A 13,432-nucleotide genomic window follows, 5' to 3' on the forward strand; every position below is an offset into this window, starting at 1 on the left:
AGATTGCAAAGACGAGGATGTACATCTTTATATTTCTTTGTTCTTTCTCACTTAAAAATGAAGTTGATATTTGTAGTGTGCACATGGTTCCAGAATATTTGTTTTTCTTCTTACAGAATGTCCAACATTCCAGCTTGCTTTCTTGGATCAGCACAGTCAAAAAATGTTCTAGAGGATATTAAATTGTAAGTAATTTATATGATTTCTGATCATGTGGTCAAGTGTCTGTGGTAGGTGGGAAAATTTTGTACACAAAAAATTTTTATTTAATGCATGGGCAAAATATCCATAATTTAAAAATATGCTTCCTTTTTATAGTATATTTATGGAACTGTTAATTTAAAAATCTTTCAAACTCAAAGAAATCTGTTATGTTCAGTTCTTGGACTGGAAGGCTAGCATTATTATGATAGAATCATAGAATTTTGTTTTGGAAGAGAACTTGGAGAGTATCTAGTATTGTCTCATTTCACAGATGAGGAAACTGAGGCCCAGAGAAAAGAATTTGCCCAAAGTCACCTAATGAAGTAATGGCTGAGTGGGGACTGGTTTCTAGATCTCTTGCCCCACCAATCCTGTCATGACATAATTCCTAACAAGAATAATGTCTCAGGCACACAGAGGTGTGTGTATATAGGTATTAACATGTATATGCATATATATTAATACACATTCACACACACATACATTTACTGAGTTTTAATAAATGCATACAAATATGTAACCTAAACTCCTAGCCAGATATAGAATATTACTGTCACTCCAGAGAGTTCCTTCATGTTCCATCCCAGTCTGTCCTTCTATTCACCATCCTAAAGTGAACCACTGTTTTAATTTTTTCTACCCTGCTTTTGTTTTGTCTGTTATAGAACTTGGTATAAATGAAGTCATACAATGGGAACTCTTTTAAGATTTCTTTCCTTCAGCATCATGTTTTGACAGTTCCCCATGTTCTTGCATGTATCAGTAGTTTAAAAAAAAAAAATCAGTGGTATTTTATTATATGAAATTACCACAGTTGTGTTTTCATTTCCTTATTGATGGACACTTAAGCTGTTTCTAGTTTTGGAAAATTACTAATAAATCTGCTATGAACATTCCTATATATCTTTTTATTTTATTTCTTTATTTTTATTTTTTATTTTATTTTTGGCTGCGTTGGGTCTTTGTTGCTGTGCGCAGGCTTTCTCTAGTTGCGGTGAGCGGGGGCTACTCTTTGTTGTGGTGCGTGGGCTTCTCATTGTGGTGGCTTCTCTTGTTGAGGAGCACAGGCTTTAGGCGCACGGGCTTCAGTAGTTGTGGCACGTGGGCTCAGTAGTTGTGGCTCACGGGCTCTAGAGCTCAGGCTCAGTAGTTGTGGCGCATAGACTTAGTTGCTCCACGGCATGTGGGATCTTCCCAGACCAGGGTTCAAACCCATGTCCCCTGCATTGGCAGGTGGATTCTTAACCACTGTGCCACCAGGGAAGTCCCAGTGTATACAGATTTTTGTATGGACATATATTCTCATGTCATTGGTATAAACCAAGGAGTGGAATGACTGGGTCATGTAGTGGATATATGTTTAACCTTTTTATTCTAATTGAGGTAAATCTACATAATATAATATTCACCATTTTAATTATTTTCAAAGTGTACAGTTCAGTGGCTTTTAGTACATTCACAATGTTGTACAACCATCACCACTATCTAATTCCAGGACATTTTCAGAACCCACCCCCAAAACCTCCATGTCATGAAGCAGTCACTCCCTATTGTCCTCTCCTTCACTCCTTTCCAGTCACTAATCTTTCTGTCTCAATGATTTGCCTATTTTGGACGTTTCATATAAATGGGCTCATACAGGATGTGGCCTTATGTGTCTGGCTTCTTTCACTTAGTGTAATGTTATCAGTACTTCATTTCTTTTTGTGGATGAATAATATTCCATTGTATGGACATATCATATTTTATGTATTCATTCATCAGTGCTGGACATTTAGGTTGTTTCTACTTTTTGGCTGTTATGAATAATGGTACTATGGATATTTGTGTATAAGTTTTTATGGGAACATATGTTTTCAGTTCTTCTGTGTACATGCCTAGGAGTAGGATTGCTGAGTCATATGATAATTCTGTGTTAACTTTTTGAGAAACTGCCAGACTTTTTTGAGAGTGGTTGTACCATTTCACATTCCCACCAGCAGTGTCTTAGAGCTCCAATTCCTCCCCATCTCTGCCATCACTTGGTATGGCCAGTCTTTAAATTTAGCCATTCTAATAGGATGTCAGTGTGTTTTTAATTTGCATTTCCTTAATGACTAATGATGTTGAGCATCTTTTCATATACTTATTAGCCATCTGTATATCTTTGAGGAAGTGTTTATTTACATCTTTTGCCTATTCCTTATTGTTGTTTTTTTCTTATGAATTTTGATAGTCATTTGTATATTCTGAATATAAATCCTTCATTTGGTATATGGTTGGCAAACATCTCTTAGTTTATGATTTCTCTTTTCATTCTCTTAACAGTTCCTTTAAAGAGCATCACTTTTTCATTTTTATAACGTCCAGTTTGTCAATTTGTTGTTTTATGGATTTTGCTTTTGCTGTTGCTTTTTGGTGCCTCACTCATGATCACAAATATTTTCTTTTTTATTTCCTTCCTTTATGTTTTACATTTAGATCTATGACCCATTTTGTGTACATTTTGTATATTGTACCAGGTATTGATTACAATTCTTTTTTTTTTTTTTTTTTGCATAGGCATATCCATTTCTTCCAGCTCCATTTGTTGAAAAGACTATCCTTTCTGCACTGTATTTCTTTTTTTTTTTTTAACTTTTTTTAAAAAATTAATTAATTAATTAATTTATTTTTGGCTGTGTTACCAGGGTCTTCGTTTCTGTGCGAGGGCTTTCTCTAGTTGCGGCAAGTGGGGGCCACTCTTCATCGCGGTGCACGGGCCTCTCTATCGCGGCATCTCTTGTTGTGGAGCACAGGCTCCAGACGCGCAGGCTTAGTAGTTGTGGCTCACGGGCCTAGTTGCTCCGCGGCATGTGGGATCTTCCCAGACCAGGACTTGAACCCGTGTCCCCTGCATTGGCAGGCAGATTCTCAACCACTGCGCCACCAGGGAAGCCCTGCACTGTATTTCTTTTGCACCTTTGTGAAAAATAAATTGACTAAATATATGTGGGTTTATTGCTACACTCTTTATTTTCTGTTCTATCAATCTGTTTGTCTGCCTGGATTGGTGTCTTGAGTACTATAGCTTTATAATAAGCCTTGAAATAGGTAGTACAAGTCTTCCACGTTTGTTCTTTCAAAAATTTTTTGTTTTTGTTTTTGGTCTATTCTAGGTCCTTTGTATTTCCATAAGTATTTCAATATCACCTTTTCAATTAAAATGCCAGCTGGGATTTGATTGGGTTTACCTTGAATCTAGATATCTAAGAATTAGTTGTCTTTATAATTCTTATCATTTACACTGAAGAAACTGAGGCACACTGAAGAAACTGAGGCACACCGAAGTTAAGTACTTGTCTAAGATCACTTAGCTTGTAAGAGGTAGAACTGAGATTCAAACCTGAATAGTCTGGCATCAGAACTAATTATTTATACGATTTCCTGTGTTAATTAGACTACTGAGTCAATTTCATGAGATTAAAAGTGTATCTGTTCTGTTTTTAATTGTTTTGTTCCAATTCCTAGTGAAAGCACCATGCCTAGCACACAGTAGATTAAATATTTCATAGTCTTTTCATATAGAACATTGTTTCATTTTATTTAATTTGATCTATGTCTTCATTTGGTAGAATGGAAAAGAGGCTCTATACAAATTTTGCCCTAGCCCTAACCTTTATTGCATACATTGTCTTAATTAGGATTGTATCTGCCCAGAATAGAAATCAGTCACATTAGTTTAAGCAAATACTGAATTTTATATTAAGGATACAAGAATGTCTTGTGGACCCCTCTGTAAAGAAATTAGCCAGCCCTCAGGAAGAGACTGGAATGGGTATTAAAAATACAGTAGGGCTTTCTTTTTATCCATAGCCTCTGTGTGTATTCCTCATTCTTCTCTCTGAGGAGGTGAGCATTCTCTGCTTTTCTAGTCACAAAATAGATTGCTCTGCAGCTTCTTTTTTTTTAACATGTTACAGGTCTTGTCACTTGGAGACTGACTGGTTGTTTCTTGGTTAGACCCCCAAATTCTAGGACAGAGACTAACTGACTTGACTTTCATATGCTGTCTGTCCCTGGCCCAAGAAGATGTAGGCAAGACAGCAGAGTACACAGGAGAATCATGGGTGCTATGGATTTAATCATGGAGATGGGAGTCAAGGGTAGGATAATGGGTGGATTGCTAACACATAAAAGGTTTACTCTAGGCTTGATCATTTAACTCAAGCCACTGTGGTTTTGGGGCTAGACTGCTGGAAATCAGAATCTGGCTTCTAATGGCACCTTATGCTGAGTACTCCCTGGCTGGTATTGCCAACGTTTGTTTTGATGCATTGAAGTGAAATCAAAGAACCAGAATATGTGCATCTCTACATACATATAACATTCATTTTGTTTTTAATAAGTGGCATAATACATTATTTAAAAAATTATCAGGTGTTATGGTTTTCAGGTGTATTCATTGGGTGATTGTTTTTATATTTCCTGTTTCTTTGTTTGTTTTTACAGAGGCAAATACCGAATTGTGTACATAACTCCAGAATTCTGTTCAAGTAACTTGGACCTACTCCAGCAACTGCAGGCTAATATTGGTAAGTGGTATGATAGAATTGTTATAAGCATTTATTAAATTGAGATATTCTTTAAAGTTAAACTTATGAATGGATACCTGATTTTACTTCTCTTAAAGTTTATTTCAAACCTTATCTCCTCCAGGAAATTTCTGCCTCTCCAACATGGTGTCTCTCCTGTCCTATCCCAAAGTATTCTATAATTCCCTCTGCCATAGAAATTAGGCTCCTGCATTGTAATTACCTGTCTATATATCTGTTTTCTTCTGCTAGACTGTAAACTTTTCAGGGAAAAATGCCGTTCTTATTTCTTTATATTTCCCGAGTGCAGTGCCTGGCACATAGTAGGCATTTAAATGTATTGTTGAATAAATATTGAATCTTAGATTCTGTGAAATTGTAATTTCCTCTTTTTCATATTCTGAATCTAAATTAAGTCAGTGTAGTGGTTCTCTACCCTTGTTGTTCATGAGAATCACCTTTCAAACTTTAGAAAAATGTCAGATCCTCAAACCTTGAAAATTGTGATTTAATGCACCTGGCACGAGGCTGTGGCAGCTGTAGTTTTTTCACAGGTGATTCTGATGTGTAGTCAGGTTGGAAACCACAGTACCTTTGATTATTTGCTATCAGTGAGTATGATTAATTAAAAAAATTAGCTAGTAAGTCAGAGCCTGTGTCCAGAAAATGTAAAAATAGAATTAGTTAAAAGCTGGTATCATTTTTTTTTCTTTTGTGATTAAAACATTTCTGTCGGTTTTTCGCTTCTTGCTGGTTAGGCTCAGCTATCCAAGAGTTGCAGTCACGGCTTCTATTGTAATTGCACATATTTCAAACATTCAGTTGAACCAAACAATCTTAGCTTTCTAATGTAATATGATCTCATTTTATAATTATATATTAAAAAAATTCCTAACAGGTAGTTTTTTAACATTGCAGTGTCTCATTTAATGGTTACTTGCATATAACTCTAGGAAAGCATTTAACAATTGTTCTAACAATATAGTGAAAACAAATACTTATCTTTTAATATGTGTTAAATATCAACAAAAGAATGAGGGCAGAAATTAGCATTTGATTAAATATATTATCAAAAATTGCATCCATCAGCTGTTAAACTCCCCTATTGGCATGTTATATTTTTGCCTTAAATGGAAAACAAATTTGGTGTGTGTCCTATTAGGTTGTATGAAGTTCTTATGAATATTTCACTTTCGATTAAACCCAGCAACCCTAGATATATAAATTCCATGGTTTTACTGCAAAAGTTAGGGTCTATGTCCATAGTGGTCTGGATATGTTTTTTTCCATTTTAGTATTTGTTTTGTTTCTGTGGTGGAGTTAATCCAGTATTGACTTAGATCCTTTTGACAGGTAGTTCTATTTCTCTATTTTAATTTTTTCTAAAGGATTAAATTATGAACACTGCAATTATTAGAGCTGCGTACTCTGCATAAAATGGATGAAAATGCTCTTTTTGGTTGACTGTCAATGTTGAACAAAATAGAATAAATTCTTTCTGAAATACTTTCATTTAACTTTTATTTGCAGGAATTTGTAAAATGCTTGCAGCAGTGAATATACTTAGAATTTTATTTGTACAATAGTTTGACATTTAGCTATTAAGATTTATGATTTTTATGAAGTGTTATTATTTAAGTAATATGGGTTTATAACAGAAGCAGCAAACAGAATTTTACATAGAGACCGCTTAAAAGCAAACACACCTGTAATTGTCTTGTAACTTTGGAAGTAGGCTTGAATGACAGGTGTGCCAAAATGAAATATGTCCTGGACCTGGGCAGACACTTGGACTTGCACGTTTAATGTGGAAGTTGGCAGAAGCTTGCCTCAGCTGCTTGTGAAGGGCAAAGTTTAACTCCATTAAAAGCTAGTTAGTTGGACTTCCCTGGTGGCGCAGTGGTTAAGAATCCGCCTGCCAATGCAGGGGACATGAGTTCGAGCCCTGGTCCGGGAAGATCCTACATGCTGCGGAGCAACTAAGCCCGTGCACCACAACTACTGAGCCTGCACTCTAGAGCCTGCAAGCCACAACTACTGAGCACATGTGCCACAACTACTGAAGCCCGCATGCCTAGAGCCCGTGCTCCACAACAGGAGAAGCCACCGCAATGAGAAGCCTGCGCACCGCAACTAAGAGGCGCCCCCGCTCACTGCCAACTAGAGAAAGCCCACATGCAGCAACGAAGACCCAATGCAGCCAAAAATAAATAAATACATAAAATAATAAAAATAGATAAATAAATAAATAAAAATTCTTATTAAAATAAGCTAGTTAGTCAAACCTATAATTATAAGGAAGGTTTTAAAATAAAGGAGGAGCTGTCATCTTTGTTTTAATTTATTTAATTTAAAATCTGGGTCATGTAGTTTCTAAACCCAAATAAGTATAGTGGTAACATTGAATTTGTCCCAGCCACTCAGGAAATAGAAATTTGATGTGATCAACCTGTATTTGTTCATATTTAGTAGGTTTCTTTTTTTTCTTTCTTTCTTTCTTTTTCTTCTCCAACACATTGTACTTGGTAATCTCAATGAATTGTAATTATTTGCTTGTCTGTCTCCTCTTTTAGAATTGTGAGCTCCTCAAAATCATGGATTGTATTTTACTAATCATTTTATACCTAGAAGAGTGTTTGGAACATAGTGGGAATTTAATAACTATAATAATAATAGCTTATTTTTTTTTATTGAGCTGTCTTTTATGCCAGCCCCTATCTTAGCATTTTACATGAATGATCTAATTTAATCTTCAGAGTAACTAAAAAATGTTAGGTACTTTTATTACCTACCTTATACTTGTGGGAAACTGACACTTGGAAGCTTAAGTAACATGCTTAAGGTAATATAAATAGTAAGCCAGGTTATGCATCTAGGTAGTCTGACTCTAGAGCACATGTTTTTAATCATCTCACTAGTGGCAAAACATTATAAATTCTCAGATAAGCATCAAGTAGTGATCATCCCCATTGAAGGGAAAAGTTATTTTTGTCTTAAGTATTAATTTGGTGATCGAGGGCAAAAGCACTACTGTCACTACTTTGAAATATCTGAAGACGTTTTAGTGAATGATTATATAATAAAGCCCTTTTCTGAAATGCATTACTACACACTGTTGATTCTGTTTCAGTGTGGGTATGTGGCGTGAGGGCAGAGTAGAGGCGTTGCTAGGGGAAGAGAACAAAGTACATTCCTTCTTACCTACTTTGTACGTAATGAGATTTAGTTCTTCCCTTACCATTTTATATTAGAAAACGTGGATGTCATCCGTCTTCCAGAACTGGCATTACAGAGGAACTCTGCAGCGTAATATGTGATCAGTCACGGACAGTGATGCATTTAATCTTAGTATGAAATACTCTGAGTCTTTGTATCTCTCTTTTTTTTGTTGTTTTTACTGTATTTACTTATTTATTTTATTTTTGGCTGTGTTGGGTCTTCGTTGCTGCGCACGGGCTTTCTCTAGTTGTGGTGAGCGGGGGCTACTCTTTGTTGTGGTGCGTGGGCTTCTCACTGAGGTGGCTTCTCTTGTTGCGGAGCACGGGCTCTGGGTGCACGGGCTTCAGTAGTTGTGGCACACGGGCTCAGTAGTTGTAGTTGTGGCTCACAGGCTCTAGAGCACAGGCTCAGTAGTTGTGGTGCACAGGCTTAGTTGCTCCACGGCATATGGGATCTTCCCAGACCAGGGCTCGAACCCGTGTCCTCTGTATTGTCAGAAGGATTCTTAACCACTGAGCCACCAGGGAAGCCTCTCTATCTCTTTTGATAGCTAATCCATGAGATAAAATTGAAAGTATTACCAAATAGAAATAGAACAGCTCTTTTTTTTAGGGCATTATCGTTGCAAATGAGTGATAGCTTTGAGGACAAAGTAATAGTAAGTAACTAATTTCTCTGAGGAATAATGATGAAAGTTAAAATTCAATAAATATGTTGTTTGAAAAATATATATTTCTCTCTTTTATCCATATATCTCCCTTTGCCTATTTTCAATAATGATTTTTGGTGTTATCTGATGTTATTTATGCTTATATTTTTATATGAACCAAATACTTTGATTTGAGTTATTTATACTACTTTCTGTAATATTTATGTATTCTAATGAAGATGGTGGTAACAATTTAGATGCGTGTATTACTTTTTTTGAACTTTATTTTCTCCATTTACATATTTTTCTTTTTTTATAGGTATCACACTTATTGCTGTGGATGAAGCTCACTGTATTTCTGAGTGGGGACATGATTTTAGAAGTTCATTCAGAACTTTGGGCTCCATAAAGGCAGTACTCCCATCGGTAAGCTTTGCCAAGTGCAATGTCTTGAAATGACTTTCTTACCAAGGGAGAGTCCAGGATTGGGGAATGGCCAAAAAGCTGAAGATTCCTCTATGAGAGGGCAAATGGATGATGTAAGCAGGTGAAAGATTTTTTAAAAAAATTCTAACCTTGACTTCCTTCTAAGGTTGGCATGTAATTTATTGAGGAATACTATAGAGCAGGACTTGGCAAACTTTTTCTGGTTCTCACACTTTCTTTCCTAATTATAAAGAACAGGAAAGTTTTACATGAGTGTTCTATATGAATGGCATATTTTATACAAAGAGCTTAAAAACTTATAATATTCGCATCCATTTTATTTTTTATTTTGAGAAATTATGGATTCACAGGCAATTGTAAAAAAAAAAAAAATGTACAGGAATGTTCTATGTACTGTTTCCCCAGTGGTAATATCTTGAATAACTGTAGTATAGTATCAAGTAGGTATATGACATTGCTACAGTTTGTTCTTAGTTCACTAGTTTTATAAGTGTGTATGGGTATGTATGTATATTGTCCTATACAGTTTTATCTCATATGTATGTTTGTATAACTACCATTGCAATCAAGGTACAGAACTATTCCATTGCCATAGGCTCCCTGGAGCCATCCTTTTACAGGCATACCCACCGTTCCCATCACCCCTAACCCTAACCCCTGGTGACCACTAATCTGGTCTCCATTTGTATAATTTTGTTATTTCGACAATGTTAAATAAATTGAATTGTATGGTTTGTCACCTTTTGGAACTGGCTTATGTGAGTAAACCAAAAAAAAAGTATTAGAAATTATTTGTTATTCTTTTGATAGATTATCTAGTTCAACCTCATTTCTTATTAAGCGTGCTTTTTGAGAGCTATCTTAAATATGGTTTCTTTTTTGTTAGCTCTTCTCATAAAGATTTGATTGGAGCAGACATTACAATAAAACAAAACAAATGAACAAAAAACTTGAATGTAACACTTAGTAAGGATATATTGGAAGAGAATCAAAGTAATGTGAATTGAGCTCCAACTATGGGACTGGCCTTGGGTCAGTGTTTTTATCTTGGTTAACCCTCATAACAATCCAGCAACATAAATATCTTCATTACTTTCTTCTTTTTAAAAAAATTTTTTTTAATATAATTTTTAAAGGTTACACTCTATTTACAGTTATTACAAAATATTGGCTCTATTCCCTGTGTTGTACAATACATCCTTGAGCCTATCTTACACCCAGTAGTTTGTACCTCCCACTCCCTTACCCCTATGTCGCCCCTCCCCACTGCCCACTAGTTTCATTACCTTCCTCTTGAAACAGTTCTTCTCTTACCAGTAGGATAGCACACTCTCTGGTTCTCTTCCTTCCTTATTATCTCTTCTTTCTCAGTTTCCTCTGCTTATTTCTTTTCATCTCCCTGCCCTTTTAACATTGGCATGCCTGAAACCTTAGTCGTTGGACCTATTCTCTTTCCTCTCTGTACTTACTTCCTTGGTCATTTCATCCAACGTATGGTTTTAACTAAAATCTATATGCTGACAACTCCCAGATTTATATCCTCACCCTGAATTGATACCAGCAATGTATGAGTGGTTCAGTTTCTCTCCCTCCTTTTTAGCATTTGCTGTTATTATTACTATTTTTTATTTTAATCATTTTATGGATTAATATACGTATATACACAAACACACTCTTACATAAACGTTAGCTGCCTGTTCACCGTCTCTCTACTTAGATGCCTGACAGGCATCTGAAACGCAAGCTATTCTTAACTTCCTGATATTCTCCCCATCCCAGAACAGCTCTTCCCTCAATCTCCCCCATCTCATTGAGTAGCAGCTGCATCCTTCTGGTGCTTAGGCCAAGATTTTTGGAATTTTCTTCCACCCTTCTTTTTCTCTTACAGTCTACCCCACATTTAAACAGTAAAGAAATCTCATGAGGTCTTCAGAATATGTACAGAATCTGATCACTTCTCTCTTGATCCCTGCTACCACCCTGGTACAAGCCACCGTCTCCTTTCACCTGGCTACTACAGCAGTCTCCTGGTTGGTCTGTTTTCACTCTCACCCTCCTTAGTCTATTTCAGTACAGCATCCAGAGCGATACTTTGAAAATGTAAGTCAGACAGATCATGTCTTCTGCTCAGAACCCTCTGGTTGCAGACCATTTCACTCTAAATAAAGACACTACATATCGTAAATGATCTGGACTTTATTTTCTCTTTGACCTCATCCTCTGCTACTTGTCTCCTCATTCACTGGCTTCTATCCTCACCGTTTGTTTTCGTTGATATTCTTCAAAGGTGCCAACCGTGCTCCTACCTTAGGGCTTTGCTCCCACTCTTCCCTCTCCCTGAATAATTTTCCCCTGGGTAGTTCATATGATGTATCCCTCACTTTTCTCAAGTCTGCTGAAATATTACTTTTTTTTTAGGCCTCCTGGGCCACCATATTCAAAATTTCAAATTAACCCCTCTCCCCCAGCCATCAGCTTTCCTCATATTCCTTTCCTGTTTTTAAAATCGCACTTATCACTGTTTAACTTAATGTATTAATAATACATTTTGTCTGTTGCCTGTGGGTCCCCACTAGAATATTCTTTGTGGGGAGGGTTTTTTGCTGATTTGGTTTATAAAATCTACAACAGTACCTGGCACATAGTGAGTGTTCCATAAGTAATGGGGTAAATGAATAAATGAATTTCGATGAGAAAGCTGAGAATGTGAGAAGTAACTTTCCCACACAGGCAGTGAGTGGTAGGGCCGGGCAGTGCTCCACAGTGGGACACTATGCTAGTTTCTAAAGCAAATGAGTCGAAAGAAGTTTAAAATAGTTTCTGCCCTAAAGTAGCACATAGTCCAGTAAAGGAGTTTAGATTCAGAATTACCTATAAAAGTAGAAGCAATAGTACCAAACAATAAATGGTGTATGGAACAGTATGAATAATATAGAAAGATTAATAGTGTTAATAGTACCTGTATAGAGAAAGAAGATATTTGTATGGTGAAAGTCACTAGGCTCAGGTTCCTTGAGGACTGCTTTCTATTAATTTAGAACGGTTTAAAGTAAGCTTTTAGAAACTAGGAAGATTGCTTTCTTTAATCCTTTCCTGGGCCTTTGATTCTAGAAGGATTGTGTTAGAGGAGTTTTAAATGTTTTATGCAGTTCTGAAACACTTTTCAGTGTTGAATTAAGTCTTTTATTATGTCAGGCTGTGGACTCCATTAGATTCTTTTCATTTCTTGGGATGATTCACTGTAGCACAGGATGTTCGTCAAGCAATGGCTGAGAAAACCTTTTTCCCTTAATGTTTTCATGAATTCTCTTTATTAGCTAAGCGGTGAGAAATGCCACTTGGTGGTTGTAGGACTCTCATTTTCCTCACTGTTCTCAGTGCTTTTTTTTCTTCTAATCACTATCACCCTGGGACAACTGGCGTAAACCCACAGTGCTTCACACCATATTATTTCAGTAAGTTCAAAAATAGCAAAAAATCATTAACTCATTTTGCATAAAGATTCCCATTTGGAGAGAATCTGACAAAATGAGTCTCAAGAAAGAGCAGCCAGGTAGAAAGCTTTACATCAGCCTTAAAAGTCTATGAAATTCAAATAAGAGGAACTGTGAGAAATGTGAGACATGTTGGATCTTCCCATTACTTTCTCCCCAGCCCTTTCACAAAGATCAGCACATAGTAGACACTCAGGAACTATTTGGAGTTAGTGAATGAATGAATGAATGAAGCATGATATTATAGAGTACATAGATTAACTATACCACCCAAATTTAGAAGCAGATATAGTTCTTTGAATTCGTAGCTGTGACACCATTGAAGTACATGTCTAAGGCATTCCTAAATTTATAGTCACAAGATTAATTTACATTCTGTTGCTTGTTTTAACCAAACGTGGCACTTATTACCAAAGAAACCAAGATTCGCCAACTGAAAGAACAAGTTTCATGAGTTAAGAACTTGATATAACTGAGTGACAGGGTAATTTATCACCCACACCAGTTTGCTTTTGAAAATTAAAAGGTGCAAGCTATTAATAACGATGCTGTGATGACAGAATAAACTGAGAGTATCCCAGCAAACCAGGCTGTATGGACACCTTTCTCCTAACCAGCCTGTGTGTTGTTTTTACACTTCACTGTAGTTTATAACTTTTAAGCACCAAAGATTCTAAGGGAGAATATTCTGTTCATTTCTGAAGTGAAAGTAAATATTGTTCCATTAAGTTTAATACATTCCATTACTTTATTCTGTTTTCTAAGTTGTGGAAACAACATTCTTAACTGTGACTTTCTAGAACGTTGGCAAAGGAGGGAATTTATAATGATTTTTCCTGTTAGCAGGTCACTAGAATAAGGAGTTT

The 13,432-nt window shown here is 36.2% G+C and overlaps 1 protein-coding gene across 5 annotated transcripts in view; it reads left to right on the top strand.

Moving 5' to 3' along the window:
- Positions 1–13,432, top strand: part of WRN (WRN RecQ like helicase) — a 121,250-nt gene that overhangs the window by 49,600 nt on the left and 58,218 nt on the right. For all 5 annotated transcript variants that reach the window (XM_068532073.1, XM_068532074.1, XM_068532072.1 and 2 more), the window contains exons 15-17: positions 117–185; positions 4,675–4,757; positions 8,945–9,051. In XM_068532073.1, the coding sequence (XP_068388174.1) occupies positions 117–185; positions 4,675–4,757; positions 8,945–9,051 (259 nt within the window). The remainder of the gene's footprint in view (positions 1–116; positions 186–4,674; positions 4,758–8,944; positions 9,052–13,432) is intronic.

Source organism: Eschrichtius robustus, chromosome 21 (genome assembly GCF_028021215.1).
Source record: "Eschrichtius robustus isolate mEscRob2 chromosome 21, mEscRob2.pri, whole genome shotgun sequence".
NCBI lineage: Eukaryota > Metazoa > Chordata > Mammalia > Artiodactyla > Eschrichtiidae > Eschrichtius > Eschrichtius robustus.